The sequence below is a fragment of the Strix aluco genome, chromosome 3 (assembly GCF_031877795.1).
Source record: "Strix aluco isolate bStrAlu1 chromosome 3, bStrAlu1.hap1, whole genome shotgun sequence".
In the NCBI taxonomy this organism is placed as follows: domain Eukaryota; kingdom Metazoa; phylum Chordata; class Aves; order Strigiformes; family Strigidae; genus Strix; species Strix aluco.
Window position 1 is genome coordinate 74336886 of NC_133933.1, and position 26515 is coordinate 74363400.

The 26515-nt window shown below is 35.7% G+C and overlaps 1 protein-coding gene and 1 long non-coding RNA gene across 8 annotated transcripts in view; one reads left to right on the top strand and one right to left on the bottom strand.

The window, feature by feature from the left end:
- Nucleotides 1–26515, top strand: part of TRDN (triadin) — a 244571-nt gene that overhangs the window by 98421 nt on the left and 119635 nt on the right. For all 6 annotated transcript variants that reach the window (XM_074819208.1, XM_074819204.1, XM_074819207.1 and 3 more), the window contains 3 exons: nucleotides 13567–13638; nucleotides 24955–25017; nucleotides 25851–25913. In XM_074819208.1, the coding sequence (XP_074675309.1) occupies nucleotides 13567–13638; nucleotides 24955–25017; nucleotides 25851–25913 (198 nt within the window). The remainder of the gene's footprint in view (nucleotides 1–13566; nucleotides 13639–24954; nucleotides 25018–25850; nucleotides 25914–26515) is intronic.
- LOC141921126 (uncharacterized) lies at nucleotides 206–20970 on the bottom strand. Of its 2 annotated transcripts, none has more exons than XR_012622559.1 (3): nucleotides 20830–20970; nucleotides 3336–3417; nucleotides 206–824 (listed from the first exon to the last, which is right to left on the bottom strand). It is a non-coding gene; the product is annotated as an uncharacterized LOC141921126 (long non-coding RNA). The 2 variants fall into 2 exon arrangements; XR_012622558.1 differs by having other exon boundaries at nucleotides 3336–3414; nucleotides 20830–20959.

The window sequence follows — 26515 nt, forward strand, 5'->3', positions numbered from 1 at the left end:
AAAAAAAAAGAGAGCATTAAGTGCCTTATTTTGAAAGTAAAAATGCCTATATTTGCTGTGGGTGGGCTGTAACTCTGGAGTTAAATACTTGCCCTCTGCTGTTCAGATAAGAAAACGCTTTGGGGTCTTGAACTATTTTGAAGTGTCACTCCTACTTGATTAAAGACTAGGATGTGTTGTGGATATATCAATGACAGGATGTAACTTTTCACGTTAGAACATTATATTTACAGGGGGACAACTTTGATACCAGTGTAGTTTCTCTGAGGATAAATTTGATACAATGCAATAAAAAAATCAGTCATAATAAATAAGAAAGTAACATGTTATTTGTTTCTTGTTTGGAGAAATTCAGCATGAAAAACTGGGGACTGAGTTATAGGCTTTCACATTTGAGAGCAAAAACTATAGAATATTATTTTTTTTCTGTGGAGAGATGCTTTCTGATGCTATCTACTTAATAGCCCTCTCCCCTACAGTACAAAACAAGGAAACCAGAAATTTGTTTTAGTGAAATGCTAAAGGGAGAGTTTGGGAGCTGTGAAACTTTTCCAGTTTTACTTTTTAAACAGAAAAGGTACCAAAGAACTAACATGTTTTCTCCCTCTGATGGTAGTACTGTACCCAAAAATTTCCAGAGACTCATATGGATTAATCTTCAGAGTTGACAGTTAACTGTCCATCAGTTTATAAAAAAGTTGTTCATATGATGAAACACTTGTCGACACATTTTTTTCTGTTGATGACATAAATGGAGACGATTGAATGACAGAAGCTTTTGTTCCTCTAGTAATCTCCTGGGAGAATTCTGAATACTTTTCAGTCTGAAAGGAAAGAAGTAATGAAGAGCAATTTTAAATATATGTATGAGAAACTGAAAATTAAGTTTTAATTATTGAAAATTTTTAAACTAATTTATTAATGTGCAATTCTTGCAATAGTTTTAGCTGTCATTTGGAGTCTAAATATTGCTTCTTTACGTTTCTATTCAGTTATGTAAAACTATGAGAAGACATCCACTGAAGTAATTTTAATGAGGTTCTTGTCCATGACTCCCCTCTCACCCCAAAAGCTGTGTCTATTTGGTCAAACTCTGAAAGGACATTGATCTCTTAATGGGGACGTTATCAGCACACAATCCTGACACCATCCCACAGAAGCAAAACAACTATCCATTATTCCCTGTTTATATCATCCCACTGTGAATCAGAGCCAGATGCTGGCACACAAAGCTGCATCTGTCAACACTCTTATGGCACTTTATTGTAACTTCGCCAAAAAAATTTCAAACGACTTTCACTCGCTCAGAAGGAGCTACCCAGGGAATGCATGGTATTCTGCTTCTGTAGAGAGGAATGGATCTCTTTCTTTGATAGTTTACTGCAGGCCATTCTGAGGAGTCAGATTTATGTGATACAAAAGAAAGTCAAACCCTTTGCTGGCGTAAATAAGTCTAAATCCTTGATTTTAATGGAAATAAACCAATCTAACCTGTGAAGGCACAGAGACTAGATTAAAAAAAGTATTCTCATCATCATATTATAGTTTACTATTATTTCATATTATAACTATTTCATATAGTTCAGTAATCAAGTTTCAAAACCAAGGGTCATTTCAAAACATTCATGAACAATATCTGAAAAAATATAGTTGTGTTGTGGAGGATCATCAAAAAACTCAACCACTTCAGTTTTGAGAAGCTATTTAGAAAGTAAAGGCAAAAGTTAAATGCCAAAACAAATGAGCTAATAATAAACTAACTGAGTTTCATATTAAAAAGGTAAAAATAAGTTTAAGCAGTGACCTTGTAAAATAGTTATCACATTTAATGATTCATTGTCATCATTGATTTCCAGTTAGAATTATTACAAAAAATACTGATGGTATTTCAAGTAGGTTAAAAAATGGAAGCATTATAGAGCTACATAACCCTTCTTCAGTGCTCAATATCATTGTCAGAAGTGAATTCAATATGAAAAATATTTGCAGAACATTATTTAAGCCAAAAGTATTTTTATCCATATTTTTGAGGCATAGTTGGCAAGGAAACAACTCAGAAACCTAAAAACCATAAGTTCCAAATGTCAGCTTATAAGAGCATATGTTTCTTTCATAGAGCTTGGATAGCTTCAAGTATGGGGAAGAACACAATTCCTAAAAGAAAGAGCCTCCTCTTCAAGCCTAGATTTATTAGCTTTTAAAAATCAGTATATTGCAAAGAACTCACACAATGATTATGTATATTGCAGATTTTGCTGAGAGTATTTCTATTTGGAACACACATAGGATTAGTTATTTAAAGGGATGGAATACAACTGTTGATAGAGCTGAAATTGCATTATAAGGTATGTTGGTAGAAAAGACTGTCACAGAAGTCAGCTACATCTAGCTCCACCAATGTTCAGATGGTAGGGTTCAAAACTTGCCATGACAGATTATTCTTCCAGTAAAGATTATTAGTTAAGGCAAAATGTTTCAGCCATTTCCAATACATAGAAAGATATTTTGTGTTGACCATTTAAAATTTGTCTCCTTCAGTCCTTCCTTTTCAAATGTTCTAAGTATTCCTAAACTAGCTAAAAGTGGGACAAGCTAAAAATACCAACCATTTCAGGAAACTAGGAACTTTGCACGATTTGCAAGCAAACATCTGTCTTTGATGAGATATGACAACTCACAGTCTTCTCCTTCACTTAGTTGTGTAAACCCAGGTTATATATCTCTAAAATATATATATATGCAAAATTATAAGTGAGCTAATGAATAGATTACCTTTAGAATATACTCCTGAAAATGTCTTGGGGAAGTCAACCACCATACAATGAGTTTCTCTCAACTTTGATAGAAAGGAAAATAGCTGAGATCTATGCAAATGTGCCTTTAAACACCTCCTGATGCTGAATACATTGAAACATCATGAAGAAGGAAAAATGTATACTGAAGGGCTTCCAGTTTTCTTCTGAATTTTTCATTAGCAAGGCAAAACCTATAGCTACATCGTGGGACTGAGAGAAGTTACTCTCCTCATCCAAGCATAGATTCTCTGTTGTCTTTTCTGGAAAATGACGAAGCTCAGTTTTAACAACAGAAACAGTGCCCAGTCGCCATACTGCACAGATAAGAAGAGCGTAGACAGGACCTACAAATGCTTTGACAAGATACATTCCATCATGAGGCATTTTCAGCTTAGTGGTATTTCCTCACCTCTTCTGCTATGAGAACATGCAATGCAGAGGACAGAATAGCGTTCATCTGTGGCCTAAGCATCATGTGCTCTCCCTGCCTTGCTCACGTCTACTTTCTTCTGCATCTAGTTTGCAGGCACTGACAGTTACCTGTGGCAAGTCCATTCCTTTCACCATTCTCTGTTCAGGTGCTTCTTTCTTTTGCCATCCACTTTTTTTCTGCATGTATCTGCTTTGTCAAAAAAGACATGCAATTTACTGACATATACATAGAATGAGTCAAGACTAATTTATTTCCTCTTCATCAAGAAATGTTATTCTTCCCTCTGGTACTTCACTTACCTTCCTCTTGATTCACTTTGTCCTTCAATAGAGTCAGTATTATCTGACAACATAAACAGCACATAGAGTTCAAAAAGCATTCGATGCCCACACATTAAACCTAAACAATGCTTTTATCTTTTTTTTAGTTAAGCTTGACAACAAAATCCTTTCTCTATATGTGATATTCATTTGTATAATTGCTGGGGATTTGGGGAGCACTGTGTTACTAGGCAGCAGCTACAGTGTGAAAAACCATGCACAGTTCTTGATTTTAGTCCTGGAATATTTTGGTGGCATGTAGTGTCATCTTTATGTAGAACAGCAAAATGAGATGTTTGCAATTCATTGTACCTCACTTAGATACCCAGAAGTTAATTGGCAAACTTTAACCTTTAGCTGTCTTTACAGCAAATGGTATAAAATGGAGACTTCCAGAGGACAATTTCATCCTAAAAAAGATGCCTAAGATAGAAAAGATTAATCACACTTCGAAGGTACCAATTTCTTTCCATTGACTATAAATAGTGGACTCTTTCTTGAAGACAACATAAAGTTTTAACATTCTTGAAGTAATGTCTAGATAACTTTTCTGACTTTAGCACTCAGGTGACCTAACTAGATGTAACTGTCTAAAACTTAACTCTTAAATGTCTGTTGAGAAAGAGCTACATACATTCAAGAAGTATACAAAAAAAAAGTGCAAGCAAGGATTTTGCTCAAATGAAGACTTGAAATGCCAAATTTTCTGTAAGCTTTCAAATGGTATTATCAGGAGCAGCTGTTGACTCAGACCAGAAACCAGAAGTGCCACTCTGAAAAGTATGAATAACAGTACTAGCATGGAGATAGCATTTTGGGAGTGAGAGAAGGGGAAAAGGAAGAAATACAGAGGGAAATATTTTCCTGAATTAATATGGAGGCTGTTCCCTGACCAAGTGTGCCAAACAAAAGAAGCCTAAATAATTTCAGCATCAGAACAAAGTTCCAGTCTTTACAGCTTCCACTTTCCCAGAATTTAAGCTTTGGAATTTTTAGTTGCAGCATGCTTACAACATTCAATTTATGGTTTTTTAAGAAAATTCCTGTTATATCTGTTCATAGGTGGAATAGAAAGGCATGGTACGTTAAGTCAGTTTCCCAAAAAATATACAGTAGGACTTGAGCACAAGTGTTGGAATTCATGATAGCGAATCCCAGGACTCTGTCCTAAAAATAATCTCTTTATAAGAAAGAAATCTTTCCTGGGAAAAGGAAAGGGAAGAAGAATCAGAAGTTACCAAAATGTGATTGGTTTAAAGTAATTATTATCTCCATTATTATATTTTTTTTGTTACAGTATTTCTCATAATTCTTCCTACCCTTTACACAAAACCAGCAGCTTTAGTTTAAACTGCTTCAGCCTGAAACAGTTCAGGCCATGTATTCTGTCTTGCTATAGAAACCACAGCTGCTGAGGAGTATTGCATCAAACCTAACATCACCATATGTTTTAAAGGGTCTAAATTTTAGCCTCAAATGTCAATATTTATATTTTTGCTATCACTATGTCACAATCTTGTAATTCCCAAAAATATTACAGCCATGGCATTTTTAGAAGAAACAGAAAGCTCACTGAGTTTCTTAATTACACAGAGCCTAACCTTCAATGGTATTAGATACTTAACGCCTACCTAATACTTAGCTCTCATTGATTTCAGTGGGAGTGAGAAACACAAGTTAGTAGCCAACACCTCTGCACTTTCAGGCACTACTCATGATATTTGATCTAATAGAATCTCTCAGTTCTTTTCCCTGTAACTTCAAACTGCATTACTGAAATTCTAACTTCAGAAAAATGGTTATAGATTCCCTCTCTTAGGTGATTGTCAAGTATAGACAAGACAGGTAACATAATCATCAGCTTCTTGTTTCTCTCATTCTGGCAAAAAGATTCAGAGAAGTGAAAAACTTATTGGCTTGTCATCACAGCTATTTGGATTCAGTTGCACTTCCAGGGATTTCTATATTAAACATATTAATTATGTACAAATACCTTTAATTGTGAAAGATTATAGTATCTGTAATTTGATTTTATCAATTTTTAACAAAATTGTTTCTGTTTAGCAAGACCTGGCATATGTACTCTTTCTTGAAGACAACATAAAGTTTTAACATTCTTGAAGTCATGTCTAGATAACTTTTCTGACTTTAGCACTGAATGTTTCTGAGATGTAGTTGGACTAATGACGGTTGAAATGATGCTATGTACAGATAAACCAAATACAAATAACTCATAGATTACTGAGCAGTGATCCCATGGCATAGTCAGTGTCTATTACCTTTCATCATAACAGCTTATCAGTCCCCTCCATTCTGTTTAATTGTTAGCAGCAAGTGTTTAATTGCAGTGTTTTCTTTTCTCTGTTTTAATTATTTTCCTGTGGATACTTCATATTGTGAAAAGTATACATCTATTCCAACTCCTGACATTCATGTTAATTATACTAGGGATCACTGTATATGATACCAATTTATTAAAGGTTATTTGGGGAGAGAGAGGAAGGGTGAATATGTCTTTTCATTTTATTATCTGCTTTTACAGTCCTTTCTCACTCCAGTATGTAGCAATAACTATAATAACCCATCATTTCCACACAATAACCCATCATTTTCACTGTCCTAGGACTTAGTTCTTTGAGATTAGTCTTTCACTATTTCTAAACATAACGTGCAGGATTATTTTTACCTGCTAAATGCACATGATAAATAATGGGAGGAAGTGGAGACAATTCAATTCCATTTTCAGTTTTTCCTATTCAATTTTCTTTTAATGTCAGGAAAGGCTGTGTGACTTCTTACTTAATGTAAACTGTTAAAACTTAACTTTTAACTCCTTAATGACTTCCATCTTCTGAACACAAGTTGGAACAGCTTTCACATGATATGGATTGAGCTAAAGAGGAATTTTAGAACCTCAATGTGGTAAAAATCTCTGCAAAAGAATTCTCAACAGATATATTGTTGTAAATGGATTTAACTGCACAGATCTGTTGTGCAACTAAGATGCGTTGCATACATTTCTGGTTGAGAACAATAGCAGCAGCTATAGGTTAAAATAGTAAAAAAAACCCTACTCATAGGTCTACCCATGCTTCTCTTTCCTGCCTAATTTATACACTTGTTATGCACACTTGCATTGTGTTTACAAACCCACAGGAAGAGAAAAATATCAAACAAATTCCCAGCTGTGACTTTAATTGTGTTTGGTGGCTGAGTGAAAATGTACCAACTAACTGATGTTCACACAACCTCCAGGAATCTGCGCCAATGGAATCTCACACCTGTTCAGTTACGAAATCAAGTAGGGCTAGAAAAAGCACAACAATAAAAAATATCTATATGTATTTGTGTATATATGTGCATGCATATGTACACACATGCTTGTGCATGCACAGACATATGGTATATTTTATATAGGTATAAATGTATATAAATATAAGAATGCATCATCAAAAAGAAAGGATTAACTCAAATCTCTATGTATTAAAAATAGAAGACTATCAAGTTGTTGCTACTTTTTGCTTGGTGCCTTAGAAGGGAAATTTAATCCTTTCCCCTACTCCATTCAAAAGAACGTTTAGATTATCAGCCAGCATCCATCCTTCCTACACCTTCACTGTTAACCTACTTGGTCCTTGCTTTTAGCTTAATCAATGGATGGCCTCCCAAGGCTGTTAGGTTATTTATAATAGGCTTGATTTTGTTGTCTGTGTGTTGACAGAGGAGTATCTCTCAATAACAGGCTTTACACTTAAATTAGACACTATGCAGAGCACCATTTTTATCTGTGATTATTTTAATCTATTTTAAACGCAAGTAGAACATATAGATAGATCGGGCATTATCCATGTAATCTCTCCTTTTCTTATGCATCATAATAGTAACTGGCTAATAGCCAGTGTAACAGAATATGAACATTTAAAGGATTGTATTGTTACTGGTAATCCCTGCACATACTGTGGCAACATTTTTCCTTAAGTAATATCAACCTCATGCAAAGTGAGAGTTTCACTGTATGTTGGACAATTATGCATTTAATAAAGGGCCAGATCCTGAGTGTAATTGAAACACTGAAATATATTTTGACTACTAGGGTAGACCTCCTTAAAAGCCTCATTTTATCATCCATTAATTGCATTTGCCATTGTTAAAAATTGAGTTCCAAAGAGAATCACAGAATCACAGAATCATTCAGGTTGGAAAAGACCCTTGGGATCATCGAGTCCAACCATCAGCCTTACTCTACAAAGTTCTCCCCTACACCATATCCCCCAACATCTCATCTAAACGACCCTTAAACACACCCAGGGATGGTGACTCCACCACCTCCCTGGGCAGCCTATTCCACTGTCTGACCACTCTTTCTGTGAAAAATTTTTTCCTAATGTCCAGTCTGAACCTCCTCTGTTGCAGTTTAAAGCCATTGCCTCTTGTTCTATCACTAATTACCTGTGAGAAGAGACCAGCACCAACCTCTCTACAATGTCCTTTCAGGTAGCTGTAGAAAGTGATGAGGTCTCCCCTTAGCCTTCTCCTCCTCAAACTAAACAGTCCCAGCTCCTTCAATTGCTCCTCATAGGATTTATTCTCCAGGCCCTTCACCGGCTTCGTTGCCCTCCTCTGCACTCGTTCCAGTACCTCAATATCTCTCTTGTATTGAGGTGCCCAAAACCGGACACAATACTCCAGGTGTGGCCTCACCAGTGCAGAGTACAGGGGCACTATCACCTCCCTACTTCTGCTGGTCACACTATTTCTAATACAGCCAGGATGCCATTGGCTTTCTTTCACGCAGGCACTCTGCCGGCTCATGTTCAGTTGTTTGTCAGTTAGAACCCCCAGATCCTTTTCTTTCTCACACCTCTTCAGCCACACCTCCCCAAGCCTGTAACGATGTGTGGGGTTGTTGTGGCCCAAGTGCAGGACCTGGCACTTGGCCTTGTAGAAGGTCATCCCATTAATGTTGGCCCACCGATCCAATCTATCCAAGTCTCTCTGTAGTGCCTCCCTATCTTCATGCAGATCGACACTCCCACTTAACTTGGTGTCATCTGCGAATTTACTCATGATACACTCTATGTCCTTATCAAGATCATCAATAAAGATGTTAAACAGAAATGGACCCAACACCGAGCCCTGAGGAACACCACTTGTAACCGGCCACCAGCTGGATTTAACTCCATTGATCACCACTCTCTAGGACCGTCCATCCAGCCAGTGCTTGACCCAGCAGACCGTTGGCTCATCCAGGCCATGGGCAGCCAGTTTTTCTATGAGAATTCTATGGGGAACTGTGTCGAATGCTTTTCAAAACTCCAGGTAGACAATATCCACAGCTTTTCCCTCATCCATAGTTGGGTCATTTTGTCATAGACAGAGATCAGGTTTGAGTCATTAGGTCATTAGGTCAAATAAGTCATGAAGACTCTGTTTAAACTATTTTATTCCATTTGACATAATTTTGTTATCACTTTTAAGACTTGTGGGCTACATCTCAATTAATATATCAAACTCAACTCAACTGTTCTCTGAATGTGATTCCTTCTGTTAGTGATCCTCATCCATTACACTTCCTCAAGGTCAAAATGGGCCAGCTGCATCCTGGTTGATATTGGGAGTGGTACCTGGCCCTTGTTAACTTCTGAACAGAGTCAGTGAATTGTTTGAGACATTGTTACTTGGTATAGATCAAAACTGTCAGAGGCTGTTAAAAAAAATGCTGCAGGATGCGTATATCTAAATTCCAGATTCCAGTAATGTTCCAGGCACCATTTAATTTACTGTGTACATAAAACCATCGTGTAATGATGTGTTCCTTAGAAAGACTGCCTGTTTGGGCACCTGTATTTCAGTTCATTCCTTCCCCAAAATGAGCATTTGCGTTGTTCAAAACAGTTACATAATCTTACATCTTGATCCTCAGCTATTCCTTTTTAATGAAAAAGAGTTTGCTCATAGTATTTCATGCACATGTACTAAGTGGAGAATCCCTCACAACAGTGACAGTCTAATTTCTGAAGAGTAATGACTGATAACAAGGGAGAGGCTCATCTTTAACTTCAAGCAACTTACACATCGAAACTGGAAGCCTGGACAGAATGGTGGGACTCCCATGAAGATTTCAGTCCTCTAAAAACATATTTGGCAGTCTTACCTCATTCTTCTGATCCATGTCTTGTTCCAAGCTTCATGAAACATTTGATTTGAATTTACTTTTCATAAGAAATGACTCTGGAAAGAGAACACTTACTCTATTTCAATTATCACTACTATCATAAGGAAAAGATGTCACATCTGGGCAGAATGAAATTTATCTGAAGACATTTTGTTGTGTTGTTTGGGACACACTTTTGAAACAAAGTGTTGGTGCTGTTGGGTTGTAGGATTCCCATAAGATAACTGCTATGTGGATATAAGAAGTGCACAGTCATAGGCACAGTGTTTCCACATACTGCTTCCTGTGGTGGCATTTTTCCTCCCCATATCCAGTTGGAATATACAGCCTTCTACAATGCTTTTAGTTGTTTAATAATAATAATAATAATAGTAATAATTTTAGAATAATTTTAGAAGTATTTTCTTTTATTCCATGATCTTTTGATTTAGAAAGATAAATATAGAAACTTTTTCTATGTCACTTAAGGTCAATGCAGACAAATTGAACTGGGCAGACAGGGAAGAAAGAACACCCACATGATTTGCTGTTATCACAAGAAATCAATTTATCCTCAATGCTCGGACATGACATTTTTGACACATGTAGAAAGGCACTTCCTAGATTGAGAAAAGTAAGGTAATTAAAGTTTGTCTTGTATTACTTATCATGTAATATAAAACCTAAAATATTCATAAACCAAGTCAGAATGAATTTCTTCATGACATAAGTGATTTAATAAACACTGATAACAGAAGTTTCACAGAGCTTGAGGACTGTAGCTTATTTTCAGTGAAGTATTCATGTTACCATCTAGTGTCTTAAACCTTCTACTCATGTTTGCAGCACAATTTCAGGCAGTGGAGGAAGCTACTCACGTCTTGACACTTTTTCTCTTGGTGAGCACATTCCCATGAGCTTAAAGTCGAATCATTTCACTAATTTGGTTTCTATTGTCTGTATTTTGTTGTCAAATAGCTGTTTACAATGTCATATATGAAGGAGGTAGCTGTAGCACAACTGCATGGACAGATTAGGCAGAGAAATGTATGCACATTTTTGTGTTTGCAATCACATCTTTTGGAGCAATCAAACCCTAATAAAAAAACAAAAAACCCCAACCAAATAAACAAAAAAAAATCAAGTCAAATGAATTCAGCTTATATCATAGTAGAAAAATAAAGTCTACATTTGAAATGAGAAACAAATAAATATGCAGACATTAAATTTCAGTGCCCTTTATGGCTGTATTTTTAAAATAGTGAGATGATGTCAAATAATAGTAGTGGTAATCTGGATAATGATTTCTCATGATTCATGGACTAATCTGATTGTCCACTGGGATCATTAAAAACATCCTGCCTTCCTCTCATTTACATCATGGATACGTGTCCAACTGGCTACTGCAGGAGTCAAGATAGTAGACACCATTAATCCTAATGGTCTGATCTGCTGAGGTCAGTTCCTCATTTCTATTTATGAGTTCTCTGTACTGCAGAAAACCACTTGTGCTTTATAACTTACATAGGAGAGAAAAAGGAAGAGAAAAGAAATTTGACTTAGGATATCCCCTTTAACATATTTCATCAAAAGAATGGATAAAATATTTATTCAGCTACTGTCCTTTGCATTCCCATCAAAGTGAATAGAGAGAATTTAATAACACATGGAAACTTTAAAGAAGCTTTTTATCAGAGTGGATGGGAACCTGCTCAGAACAAACATGCTGGCCTAAGGGAAAGTTTTTGATCTGTGAAGCTTAAGCTTTTGGTGCTTAAAACACTCTCATATTGGATCATGTGGTTGATTTGCATGAAATAAATGATTTGCTTAAAACTTGTAAAAATATAAAATAGAACTTGACAAGTCATTAGCAATAAGTGGTATCGCACTGGCATTATACTAACACTGGTGAAATCATTAGAAAACTGCTGCTACAGCAAAGAACATGAAGATAATGGGGCCAGCCTATACTTTGACCTAGAGGTGTTAGATCATCGCTCCACACAGTAGATACCACACTGCAGTCCAAATTATTGACTCTCCTTCTTCATTACTGATCTACTCAACATTCTGAGCCACTGCCCTTTATCATCTTTCACACAAAGCAATTAGTCCAAGTTATAAAATTTACCACTTTTTCCTTCTAGAGATACATAATCTAGTTTAGGCAAAAACTTTATCAAAACTAGCAGGAAGAATAAGATTATTTACCCTTCCTCTATTCATTTTTATACTGGTTTTGGTTTCATTCTGAACTAGGAATTCAATTAATGAAGTTCCTGTATGTTGACAGAAGTTATGGATATAACTTTTCTATTCTGGTTGGCAACAAATGGTGTTCAGCATCTCATTAGCTCAGTCTGCAATTTCAGGATGATTTTTTTAAAGACACAAAGTGTTTAGAAAAATCACAGCTAGACATCTGGATTCCTGAAGTTTGCCTACCGTTCATTTTAAGACTAGAGTCATTCTGTGATGAGATTGGTAAATATCCACTTGTGATTATTGCCAAGACAAGAAATACACATAAAACCTAAATTTTTACCATTTGTTGCACAACGCCTTCAATGCATTGATTTTTTCAATGTGTTGACATTTTGTCAGTGGCTCTGGTATGTGGGTCAAGTTTGAGCAACTCCGTGCGTGATATTTTATACAAATTACTGGATGAACTAAAGTATATGTTTGCAAATTATTTGCCTGCAATCGTACATATGCTGATGAGATGCAATAACATTAAGACCATGTTACTCGAATCCCACTGCTGTCTTCAAGATGATGTTTTTCTCATGCATTCCCCATGAGTATACACACCTTTGTAAAATGAGAGGGGTAAGTATGATACTGCAGTTTCCAAGGCTCATTAAGATCTTAATTTCTCTTCTGAGTCTATCACCAAGCATGAGGCATGGCTTTGATTTTCTGATGTGGAGGTGGAGCTGAGATTTAACAGCCTGATTGCATGTGGACTCTGGTGCAGTGAACGTATGCTGGTGCATGTGACTGAATTGATATTATATTTAACTACTTAATTTTATTTCCCAGGTCACAACAAGTTGTGCTTTCCAAATGACAGTGACATGATAGCTAGTGAGCACAAACATCAGAGAAATAAATGAAAAGGAATTCAGGAGAATGCAAACAGGTGTTATAAACCAGAAAAGAAACATTAGTAATATGATGCAATAGATCTGTTTGTGAATCTTTGGGGAAATGAAGTGAAAAATATTTTGGATAAAGCATGGTATTTGCACATAGGCTAAAACAGGACAGAAAGTCCCAGTTCAATACTATGAGAGAATATAGTTAACACTCTGAGAGAGTAGAGGTGTTTCAGTCAGCAACTGGAATCAGAACCTTGTCAGTGTTTACCATGCGTGACCTGATTGTTACAGGCTAATTAAGAATAATCCTTAAGGATGAGAAAAAATAATAATTTTTTCTGGTGTTTCAAGAAGTTCATAATAAGTGGACTTGAGGGAACAACTGAAGATCATTTGTTTGACAGAAGAAAATAAGCTTTTACTGTAGAAGAGGCATCATGAATATGTAACCTTATTATCACAGTATTATTCTTCAGTTTTTTTAGTCTAATGAAGAAAAATAGAACTGTAAGCATTTCAGCATATACTTGAGTCACTTGGACTTCACTGATTTAAAATGTGCCTCTTAAAAATAAATTACTTTATTTGTTGAGAAATAGATTTCCTTCCTATGGTGTCTGGAAGATAATAGCTTTTATGCACAGTGTAATATTTTTAACATGAACAACTCTGAAGGGAGCTCAACCTCCCAGTGAATCTGCTCAGCCTGTTAGTGAATACATTTTCTATGCTTCTTAACCTGTATGCTCGTGTGCAGGACATAAGGAAATGGTACCACCTCCTCTTCTTCTAGAACATAGTCCAAGAAAGAAACCAGCAGCTATTGAAGGTAAGTTTGTTTTTTTCCTTCTTAATTGGCTTCTACTCATTAACTTAACCCTCTGTTCTAATGGATTTTGTTTATAAATATGACCTATATTACAAAACTGATCAAACAATTAGGCTTGGGACATGAATGGCACAATCATATTCACATGACAAGACCTAAATATTCCTTATAGTAGTGCCACAGATAGTTCAGATGCTTTCCTGAGTGAAATAGATTACAGGATCAAGGTTTAATTTGTAAAATGCTTTGGATGGTGTTCAGTCATAAGTTGTCATGTAACTTTAAACATAATCAACATTATCCTCTTAATATACTTTGGATTATTCTTTCAGCTATTGTTATTCACTAGTATTTCTGTATTATCTTCAATAATGAACATAATATTTCTGACTCTGCATTTATGAACCCTATCCCTATTGTTAAAATCACTGAAAGAAAAATACAAAATCAGATCTTACCATCAGAAGATTAAAACATAACCCTCGAAATTGAATTATATTGTTTACAGTCTAATCATATCAGCAAAATGGTTGAAATATGCATTTTAATTTTAATATGGGCTATGACCGATGACTTAAAACTACTACTGCAATATACAGTCTTGGTCACTACACCATATGGTTTAATAGTACAAAACACATGAGTCTTTTCATGCGATTATATAGCAGTATTCATATAATACTTCAGAGTCAGTCAGTCACACCATGGCACTTGATAATGTCTCTCACAGAGGTCTTAATTCTATGTTATCCAGAAAGCAATTGCAATCTAAGGGAAAAACAGATGGGATGGCAGCAGAATAAGGAACAAAAGCTACAAGATTTGCCTGCATTTGGAAATGGAAAATGAGAGTTGGGTTTTGGCAGGACCTATGACTAAAACAAAGAGTTAAATTAATTAGATATATCTGTAATGTTATTATTGTGAATCAGAATGTTTGCATAAAAAGTTGCGTGACTTATTATCTCTTTTCCCAGAATCTCTTTTATCTCAAATGAATATTTCTTTATAAACACACTGTTTAAAGAAGTATAAAATTGTGGTTATTGTGACACAATATTGTATATAAATATATTTGCAGTCCTGCTTATTTTAGGGAAATGTTTGAACCCTGCTTATCAGCAAAAAGAAGTCCCTGCAATGTTAAACACTGTTATCCACCAATTAACCATAATGGAAAAAAGACATAATAGAAAAAGATGGCTGCATTTGCTGAGTGATAAAGTTGATCTTTAAATATAACTGTTAGACAACATGAACTAACATCAAATTAACATTAAGTTCTTGACTTTCAAAATCATGAGGAGCATGCAATTACTGCAATTGCACATGGAAATGACTATTTATGACCAGTTACACATTTGTGTGTTTCATTAGCTCATTTATGCATGCAGTTGAGGTAATTGTGAATGTAAATTAGACATCCATTTGGCAAACAAATTGGGGGGCAGATTATCTGCTCAGTATCATGCAACTAAATTCCCTTTAAGGCTCAAGGCCAGTCACTAGGCTACAATAATGTTCATGCAAGAGTTTTGGAGGAAATGAAGAAGGAAGAATTACTTGCAAAATGCTGCTGTGAAAAGCTGTTATATTATGCTATTGTGTGGTTTCCATATATGAGAAAATATGCCGCAGTGCCTTTAGGAACCCTAGACCCTGAAGCTTTATTTCAGCCCTGGGGAAAATAAGTAATTTATGGGTATATTTGGCACAATGTCAGAAAAGAAAAAGAGGAGTAAGCAGAGAAATTTAAATCTCTGAAATAGTTGAAGAGGCATCTGTCTGTGACTTCTTAATGCTTACGTACCTTATGACTGGTACATCACTAAACACCATTGATCAGGTGTAGGGACAGATTGGAACAAGAGAGTCTTCTTATCATAACAATAGTTGAAGATAGCATGATAAGTTGTCAGAAAAGGGAATAAGTACAAGCATTTGTTAATTGAGAAATGTACATGGAAGGACTGGCCCAGGCTTTGACAGAAGCAACCAGCTCTGAAAAAAAGGTAAAACCATAGGGAGTATCAGAATGGTTGTTACACAGAAAATTTATGAAACCAATCTATTTAGAACCTAGGCTTTCCAACTCAGTGATATTCAGACACTAGATACAAAACCATGCAGCTGGTAAAGGCTGAAAAGGTTTTAATCTTTTTCTAGATTGAGATGTTTACTCAACTGCCCTGTTTTGCCACTGCCTTCTTAGGTAATCTTGGACCATTCTTGATTTTTGATAAAGTGAAAACAGAAGCAGTATATGTGCCAGACGTCTCTAACATTTTTAGATGATTTGATGCTTTCAAACAGAAAGCTTTTCCTGGATAGTATCCAACGCCCAGTAGAGACTATTCTCTGTTGAATTCATGAGGTCTTAGAAAAACAGGATATTGTTATTATGTATTAGATCTCAACATTTCTCTCCTTGTCATTGCCATTTTCTCTTCCTTACACCTTCCTTGCACATCCACAGTAAATCTTTTGGAAAAGGGGCGATTATGTAAGACAATCCCAATTTGTACACTATATTCTAGTAGTATGCAATAAATTGCATTGAAATATGTGCATGTGAATTAAACTTTTCGGATATATCCTGCTTGGAAAGCAAAATGCTTTGTACTCATTACTCTCCCGTCTCATGATGGTTTGGCTCTTTTCAAAAAGCACTGCTGCCTTAAGATCTTACACTCAAAGTTCAATGAAGAGTTTGAAGTCTCAGGTCACCAACAGAAGAGAATAACAAAACAAAAGAAAAGATCCTGTAACAATAAACAAGAGAAAGAGGGAAAGGGATTTTGTGAAGATAAAGACATTGATACATAACTTCTACTCGTGTTCCAAGCTTGGAAACCTTGTTTGGCAAACCATGAAGTAAAATAACTAATTTTAAATTCTTTATCTTATCTTCTTCTGGAGCTTTCACAAGGACTTGGAAGCAGTGCTCTCAGCTTGGCTGACGCTCTGATGCTGCCATCTAGGGAGGAGACTGCTGCTGGCTGTAATTTGAACAGATCTGTTCCCCATGGCTGTCTGAACTTTGACTTTAATATATGCTTCTTCCTTGACTGTAGTCTTCTCCACCTCTTTTAATTCTAGCTTTCTTGTATTTTGTTATCCAATGACATTCTAAAAATGCTCTGCAGTATACACTGATTCTCTGTGAATCTTGTGCTCAGCTCACATAGCTTCCTCCATTTCCCCATTCACCTGAGAATGACTCTCCTTTCTGATAGTCCTCCTATGTTACGCTTTCTGATGTGGCAGGGCCATTTCTCAGGAAGATGCTGCAGTTAGACAAGAAATCTCAAAACTAAGTTCAGAGGCTTAGTTAGTTACTAGTAAGGCTACATATTATTGTTCCAGAATAGCATGTATTTTCTTTCTCACAAGATCACAGCACCTTTTTAAGAAGCCTGTATCAAAATCCTTCTCTCAGTGGAAGGCATCTTAATGCATATTACATATGATCTCAAACAGACAGTATGCTTTGTACCACTTTGAAGAGCATTGTAGCACAAAAAAATTTGAACAGCATTGTATCTGAGTGTGATTTTCCAGGTTATATTTTCCTAGAAATCTGTGCTTGCATCTTTAAGTGGGAGTGTATTTATCATACAGGATAAATCCAGCATAAATCCAGTCACCAGCATAACCATTCTGATCTGTTAATGGATTGTGATGGACTCTGAAATATCCCCTGCCTTTGACTGAAGCATACTGGCAGTTCTTTGCCATCTTGCTGGTATTTGTGATATTAAATGAGGTTAAAAGAGAAATTTAAAATCTCTGTAATGTCTTTGGTGGATCTCTCAGGAAATAAAAGTATTTTCTCTAGATCACTGTTTGAATCCTCTAATTACAGATTTTGCATAATGCAGTAAAGTAAGTTGCTGTGAAATGTTTAACTTCCTCCAAAACTCCTGCGGAGGCTAAATTGGCATTGAAATAGAAATCTACATCTATCTTTGTTGCTGTATGGAATGTACACTATCTGACTATCTGAAGAAGAATTTCTATTCTATACCTCAGTTCATGAATATAACATTAGGGGATATAACCAAGAGTATCTAAATTACTAAAGCCAGTACCAATTTTAACAAAGCTCCCTTGATGTATAGAAGGGTATACTCTACACAAATCAATCTGCCTCTGTACAGTCTGTCAATGGCCTTCTTCTCTTCTGTACACAGATTGTTCTACAAAAAACTTCTTTTCTTTTATACTATAAAATCAATCACCCCAAAAAAAATCCTTCTAGTGAAAGACAGTAATTCAAGATACAACAGAAATCTTTCAAAAATACATAATTTTGAAGTTTTCTCCAAATTTAGAACATTTTTAATAATACTGACATGATTTGTGGATGAAAAACCATTTTCTGATAAATTTTAATCCAGGGGAGAATAAAAAGAAATAAGAAAAATGTTTCTGCCAGAAATATCATAACACAATGAGCTAGGTTTTATTCTAGTTTATTAGAAGAAACAGTTTAGGTATCTTTAACAAGGTACTGTATATTCAGCATAAAAACAAGTTTTTTGAGAAATATGGGCCCTAGATCTCCATGAGTGTGTACTGAAGAGAGCAAAACCTTTGAAATAATATGCACAACGTTTCAAAGTGAGTTATTTAATGATTTAGATTAGACATTTAAGCAGTAAACTCTAGTGATTTAGCTATGATGAAAAAAGCCTAAATCTTCACTGTTTCAGAAAGCCCTTGACATTTGCTTAATGACATGAGACTCTTCTGTACTGCTTTTATTCTAGCATAAGACAGAAAAAATTAAACAGACTTTGGGAAAAAAGCTTACTAGAATGCAGGAAAATTATGTACAAAGATATGCATATTGTGATTAGACATATTACTAAGTTTTCTCATTATTATTATTAATAATTCAATAAAAATTCAATTTACAATATTAGATTATGCATTTTAAAATAGATGTTCACCAAAATCTACCCATAAAACAAAACCAAATAACTCGGATTATTTTAACTTTTTAAAATGTTTTTTAATGGTTACAGAAAAGAAGTAATCTTTTGCACATACTGCACCTGCAAATGGAAATTACTTACTTGGATTAAGATTCTCTGGGCTTTCAAATGCACAAATACCATGTTTCTTTGAAAAGAAAAGGGAAATCCTTGCAGAAGAGGTCCTGCATAGCCTGGTCATCCTGTTTTCCTAAACCTCAGACATTCTTGCTCAAAAGCATGCCCCATAAAAAGCATCATCAAAACCCTTCCCAGCACTGGTAGCACAAATGGTGCTGCTGTTGATTCATGTTGCTTAATAGGAATGTCAGTCACAAGAAGGGAGAAGGCTAACCCTGATGCTTTAGCTGTGTTGGTCTGGCTCTTGCTGAGGAAGGTCATACCATAAGAAGTCAGTGTTCCCGTGGGAATTTAATTCTTCATCATAATCACATTTGCATTATATTTGCCATTGACCATTGTCCAATGGAGTTTCTAGTGCTGGTCTTGTCATGGAACTTGGCATGCCCTCTCTTTTTTCCCTTGGCATGCATACTCTGGCTTCATTACACCAGTATTTGTACTCCTTTGCTCCCCACTGTGTTGTTTAGTAAGGGCAACATATGGCCCCATGCTATTAACGAACAGTTTTGGTGCTTAATTCAACAGAACCATGAAAAAGGAGCCTATAATCACTACAGGAAGAAATGAGGAACACTTATGTGGGTCACATGAAAGCACTAGGAATTTCAAGCATTATATTGCTATTACATACTTTCTGTAGACCTCAAAAATATCTCCATAAGCAATCTTCAAAGCTGCCAAATAGTGTTTCAGATTGGGATTTGAAAACAGTGAAGTAGTTTCAAAAAGCAAAATCAGACTGGAGAGATTGCCTAGGACTTCAGGGTGTACTATATCTCCAGTGACCTGTATGCCCCATCAGTCTTTCATTTGCTCAATATGAGAACAAATTGTATTACATTACTCTGCTGAAATGAAATGGTGCAGTTTAAACATAGCTTTACAAAAAATGCACTTATTTTTGGCCTAAGGACTCACCTGTAAATTAGAGAGAATATGTGAGTGTGTGTACGTTCGTGTGTGTGCACACATGTATATGTGTTTGTGTGTGAAAAGAAGCAATTCTAAGAACTTTAATATTAATTAGGTTTATTTGATCTTTCTTGACTTTTCAGTAGTTTGGCTGAGACAAGACAGAGTTATTTCTCATAGAGAAAATAACTGGACTAACACAGATACTCTTACCCCAGAAAGGGATTTTTTTCCAAGAGACAGCTGAGGTCAACTTTTACTTGAAATTTAAATTTAATTTTAAAAGTATGAGTTTCCATGACATCCTAAACTAAGCAGAAGTATTTCCTTACAATTTTTTTAATTCCTCCAAAATGCTTGTAACCCTAAAAGGGTCTTATTGTGTGAATGGGTGTGAAATTGTTTAGAATCAAAAGTGCAACTGACCAGTCATTGTCAGTTTCCACTCTAAACAACATGCAAAGGGGAAAAAAATGTCATCAACAACTGAAAGATAATGAGTTATTTTAATATTTAAAAGGATATCCAGATCCCACTGAAATCAACAGCAAAACTTTCACTGAGTTCAGCAGGGAAAGGATTTCAGTCACCAAATAAAACAAAGAAAGAACAACCATAATCTCTTCAAAATTAATAAGTAAACAGAATTTTTAAATGACAACTTGGGGTTTTTTTGAATGGTCTTTTAAAATTATGCCGGTGACATCTTAAGTTGTACAGAGATGCTTGCAGAGACATGGAATTAAGTTTTACCTGGAATGAAGTTATTGCATTCAGTCTGAATTATAGTTTCTCAGGAAAAGTTAAATTAATGTTTGTTTTGTTTTGTTTTGTATGTAAGTAAGTATACACATATCTCTGCTGCTCCTCATTTCCGCCAGGACCAGAATCAGTAGGCAAGAAAAGCTGTTAAGAGTATTTCACAAAGCCAGGCAATATCCAAAGTCTCTCACAAGAGCTTTTCTCCTGAGATTTCCTGACAACGGGGTTTTAGATAAATGCAGATAAGCCTTGTATAAGTATCTGAACTTTAGAAGGCTTATCTGAACCAAAACATCTCCAAACTTCTGTCATTCAGTCCCACTATTTAGTGTTTGTTATACACATGTGTCTCCACAAGAAGGTACCAGTGGCTGTATTTTGCTGCCCTCCTTACCTCAGTTTCTCAGAGGGGATGGGATGAGCTGACAATTCCTTCCAGAGTCAGTGTTTCCATAAGCACATGGAGCATCTAGAGCAACACAGAGAAGAAACTCTTAGAGCACCTTCCTCTTCTAGTTCCCTGGAGGCATTCCCATGATACTATGCCCAGTAGCTCACGTGCATCCCTAAATTTAGATTCCACTCTGCACTGCCACAGTACCACACTGGTCTTACCAGACCTGTTTTCAAGTGCTGCATTGTTAGCATGTTTCTGTTATCTCCCCTCCCCCCATGGTCTAAGAATTAGTTGATGTTCCATGAGAATAACACAAAGACATGTCAAAGCTGGTAAAGGCAATTCAAATTGAAACACCTCTTTCTCGGTCTCTGTTGAATCTTACTTGGATTTTCACCAGTGTCCTCAGTCCCTCACCCCTTATTCAGAAATAAATAAGTCCTTCTCAGATGTTTATTTGCTCCAGTCACTTCCCAAGAAAACTATTCTATACTGCTTCTTTTTTTTCCCCCAGGAAAAAAATTTTACCTGAATTTCCCATTCAGTAGCACATCAACTGCTTGAATTCACACTTTTCATGCTCACTGGATTCCTCCTTGTACTACATAAAGCTCCGCTTCTGCATAGAGTCTACAGAAAACACCTGACTAAATGCAAAGTCATTGCTTGTCTTGGTGACTGATTCTGTCATCTTGTACTCTGCTATGTGCATATATCCTTATTTCATTCTTGTATAGACATTTCAGGCTTTTGAAGGTGAGGTCTTTTTGTACTAAAATATCTTACAACCTGTACATAAAATGTGGTTCAAGACTAGTGTTCCTGGTGAAAAAATAGTATTAATTACATTATCAAGAAACAATAACAATAGATTTTTTTCAATAGTCAATTGCACTTGAATTCCACATTGTAGTCAACCCTGAATCATCAAAACCACCTTGTGTTTCCTTGTGTAACCCACTGTTGACACATATTATGATACCTCTTTATGCATCTGATCCACAGACATTTGTAGTCCTGTTACTGTTCCTAGCTATAAAAATTAGTACTTTCAATGAGGTTCATATTTCACAGTGCAAAACACCTGCATAAGCTCCTATTTAATTATTTGCTCTGCCTCTTATCTGTGTACATATCTGGAGAAAACCCACTGCATTTACTGCTTCAGAAATGACAATATTTGTTGGTGTTAAATATACACTTAATATTCAACAATCTAAATGTGAGCTACTCAAATTGAGAGGAAATTAATTTATTCAAGAAATAGGATTGTTTTCTTAAATCAGAAATAGCTCTTTCATAATATCCATTTACCAAGTCCATCATTCTCATTTACTTAAACGTTGGTCAGTAGTAGCTGTGAGGGACATAATGGAGCTAGATGCAGCTGAGATGTGAATGAAAGTCCTGTGACTTTTTTTCTCAGACTTGACCAAGATGTATATCTTGCATTAGGCAGTGCTAGTGGGAAATAGGGGCCACAGTCCCTTAAAACCTCTATGTAATCATCCTCTAGAAAATTCATAATGAATATAGACGTCTCTAGGCCCCCTAGATACTCTGAATATTGCAGCTTGAGAGCTTGATGGAAGAAAATCATGTCAGTGGAATTAATTGGTGGAATGACTTACCAATAAAAACTCTGAAGCTAGGGGTGTAGTCACCTTGTGCTTTACGTTATTTGCAGTAAAAATTCCTGCTTTCTGTACATCCTCTATACAAAGCTTCACTTCTCAAAGCTCCATGTCTCAGCTCATGGCTCTCAAGACACATACGGCTCTGAACCTTGCTACAAAACTTGGAGCAGATTTCATGTGGCTTAGCTGGGCTCCAGACACATGCAATATTCTACAAATTCAAAGGCAGAAATGGTCTCTGATTAAAGAGAATCTTGTTGGTTTTAAGGACTTGGGTTTACAAATTATTCCTGTGCATCACTTAACAGTAGAAATTTAAGGAAGTGTTATTAACAGCTTCACCAGAACCGAGGTTCACTCAGAAAAAAATGGAAATCACAGAAGTACCAGCAGCACTTCAGTCTCTAGTTACTAAGAGTAAAGGCTAGTGGAAGGAAGACAGTTAAAAGGAAGCTTTTTTCTGACAGTAAATGATAGACTAGATATATTTAACAGTTTCATTTAAATTAGGCAGAGTAAGCAAACAATTTAATCACATTTTAGAAATCAGAAGCGTTGTATATTGTGTGTGGAAATGAAACACTGAAAAGTCATAGGTGGCACGGGAAAGGGGAGCCGTGCAACAGCTTGTGTGTAATCTCAGGCTGAAGAGTCTTCTATTTTGAGGAGAGAGCCACAGTCCCTAACATGAGTCTCTGGAACAGCATGTCAGAATGAGAGAGAGAGACTCCTGAGAACTCTAGAGATAGACAATAACAAGAATACTAAAATATACAAGAAAATGAAGCTCCAAACAAGCTTGTGGAGGATGAGCACTACTCTGATGTTCTGTACATGCTTAACAAAACTGAGTATCATAAAGCATGCTCTCAACACAAAGGAATTTGTAGTTTGAAGTCCAGTATGCTGAGAGTTTCAGCAGGGAGAATTAAGCACACAAAACACCAGGCAAAACATTCTGTAAAACACATGCAGGGATTTTCTGCTTCATTTTGTCAAGATGGCAACAAGGGAAACACATTGAACAAATCTGTTTAAAATAAGAAAGAACTGGAACATGTCAAGATGATGCTTAACATTAAACACTATTGTCAGAAAATCAGAATAAGTATGGTTTGGGGAGACCCTGAGTATTGCTAAATACATTGCCTCCATGATAGGCAAAGTATCTTAATTTATGAAACCACCATGGACAGACTGTGGCATTCATGCACTCTATGAAAATAACAATTCTTCTACCAAATATACATGTATTTTGTTTTGGTTTAGGAAGCATGCTGTGCAGATTTCAATTAATTTTTTTCATTAACTGTTTGTATATACTTTTTCATGCAGAAGAAAAGTCTATTGCAGTAGCTAGAGAACTGAAATTTTCTTCATTTTTCCTTTATCTTCATGCTAATTTATGCAAGTGATAATAGCGTATTTGCTTCTTGGATCTGCTGGCTTCAGAAAATATTCCTATACCTTAAATATTTTTCAAGTAAAGAAAAGATTCTCACTTAAAGGCTTATGGTCCTGTGTTTGTGCTGTTTTGTATGGTAATAAAACTTGGTTTCTTATCCACATTCATAACAGTAAAACATCACAAAAAGAAAACCGTTGTTCCACTAACTACATCAACATCCAAAGCCATGCAGCACAAACTGAAGGCAACACATTTGGCTCTTTGTGGATGAGCAGTTAAAAAGTCATTTAGATTAGCTATTCTTGTACCCTTGTATTCTTCCCCATCAAAATGGGGATTAATTTCCCAAAGGAAAAATAAGAATTATAGCTTCTTCATTTCTTCTACTGAACTCTCAATTTTCTAATTAATAGCATTCATGGAATAAGTAATTAAATTGTTGTAGCTTTTTGTAAAAAAAAAAAACCCAAAACATTATCCTTATTTCTACTGTTGTCCAATTAATTGATAAAAGAGGCAGATGCTTTTAAAAGAACAAGTTATGTTCTTTTGTAGATGATGCTTTAACTGCAATTCTCCATGAATAACAGATGTCCTGTAATGACAGTTTCAAAGGTTCAATTCATAAAAAGTGTCATAAAGATATATTATGTGCACAGACTTTTCATGGCATTCTGCATTTATTCCCCAGTACCACTTGCAAGTTTTGCCGCCATTCAGTCAAATTTTATAAAACAAGCAGAACAGGTGCATGTCTACTGAATCACCACAATAAAGTCAGTTACACCAGGTTAATGGGCATAATATCTTGAATTAGTACTTACTTAAGCAATTATCTGTTGTACATAACTGGTTCCAGTTCTATCCTTAGTGTCACATTCACTCTCTGAGTATTAAGCTGTATTTCTGAGCTGCTGATAGCAAACTCCTGAGAAACTCACCAGCTTATCAAATCTAGAACCTACTGCAGTTAGTCAAGGATTCTCCTCCCAAATACATATATGTACATACATATGTATGTGTATATATATCTCTCTATGTAAATATAGTCAGCTGAACTTCTATTTTCTTTTTTAGAGAGAAGAGAGGAAAAGAAAAAGACTGATGTAAAGAAGGCTATGACTGAAACTAAGAAGAAAGGTATGGTCTGGGAATGTTTCTTACTGGCCTCATTCAGCTTTTACTCCCACTCCTGGCTCAAATCCCACTGTTTTTTCTTAGGTTAAACCTACGCTTCTGACTCTGTATTGTCCTTCTCTTAGTTGCTTAATCACTATTTGCATGTTACCACTTCTTCAGTATCTGATGTCTGATGTATTCAGTGCCTGGAAGTTTTCTAATCTCTTTCTCTGACAAATAAAAAGTCCTGTTTGGTGGCCATCTATGGGCTTGTTAAACAATTTAATGGAGTCCCTATATACAGCAGGACATAGTGATACTGCCATACACAAAACTCATGGAAGATATCACTTGGTTCATGGTACGCCACTTTCTGAAGGTGGGATAGATTTAAATATTTTATAGAATCACAACCAAAACTTGCAGTGACCAAACTGCAAAGCCTTAATATCCATCTAAATAACATTCATTCTCACGAAACATCTAAAATCCACTAAGGTCTTTCTTTCATTGGAAAATATTTATGTCATTCATCATTTTTTAATGATCTCATTGCTGCTGGAGCTTAAGTTAAAAGGTACCACATTCATGCACTGATGCTTGTCGCCTAGCCTTTGATGAATTATTAAGGGTCCAAATCATCCATAGCTGATGCATACTGATTAATTTTCATTTTCAGCTGATTTCTCTGTGGTTAGTTGGGTGCAAGTGCTATAAGGGAATAATCTGAACTAAACTCCCAAATAAGTCACATTTTTTTCAGCATGTGCCCACCAGGACTTGGCTGACTGCATATTTGAGTGTATGATTCAGAGTTCTCGCATATCAAATGACTTTCTTTAATTAAATCTTAGAAAAAGAAGGAAAAAAAGAGAAAACTCATGAGAAGACAGCTGCCCCTAAAATTAAAAAAGCAGGTAAGAAATTGAAGTCTGTCTTTCTCCGCAGTAGATATCTGACTACTTGGTGTAAGCACTTTCAGATTTTACACATTTGAGATAGGAGTATATGTAATTCATTATCACTTAATAATCCAAGCTGGATGGAGAAAGAGAGAGAGAGAGCGAGCTCACAGTATATTTTTATATTCATGTGTGTGTGTAATGTGTTCCCATTATATTATATATGTAGTCTCATACATATGATATATACACATATACATATGTGTATATATAATACATGTAATTTTCAACTCCATGAGCTTTGGAATTTTGCAAAAACATTAGAAACACTGCTTTCTCTTATACACTAAATCAATCAAGGGCATAAGTAATTTCAAAGGATGCATGATGTGGAAAGACTGAATGGAGCAAATAAATTTTTGCATGAATTATTTCAAAACTTCAGCTCATTTTAAGTAATAAATAGAAACATCTTCATATCAAAACACTTAGAAAATAGATCTCTTTCTGAGGCTTTACCCATGCCCAGAAAATACGTTTTCAAAAGTTAAAAATAAAGTCAGTGAATGACCTGAACCTAATCAATATTGTTTCATGCTATTTATCATAAAAAGATA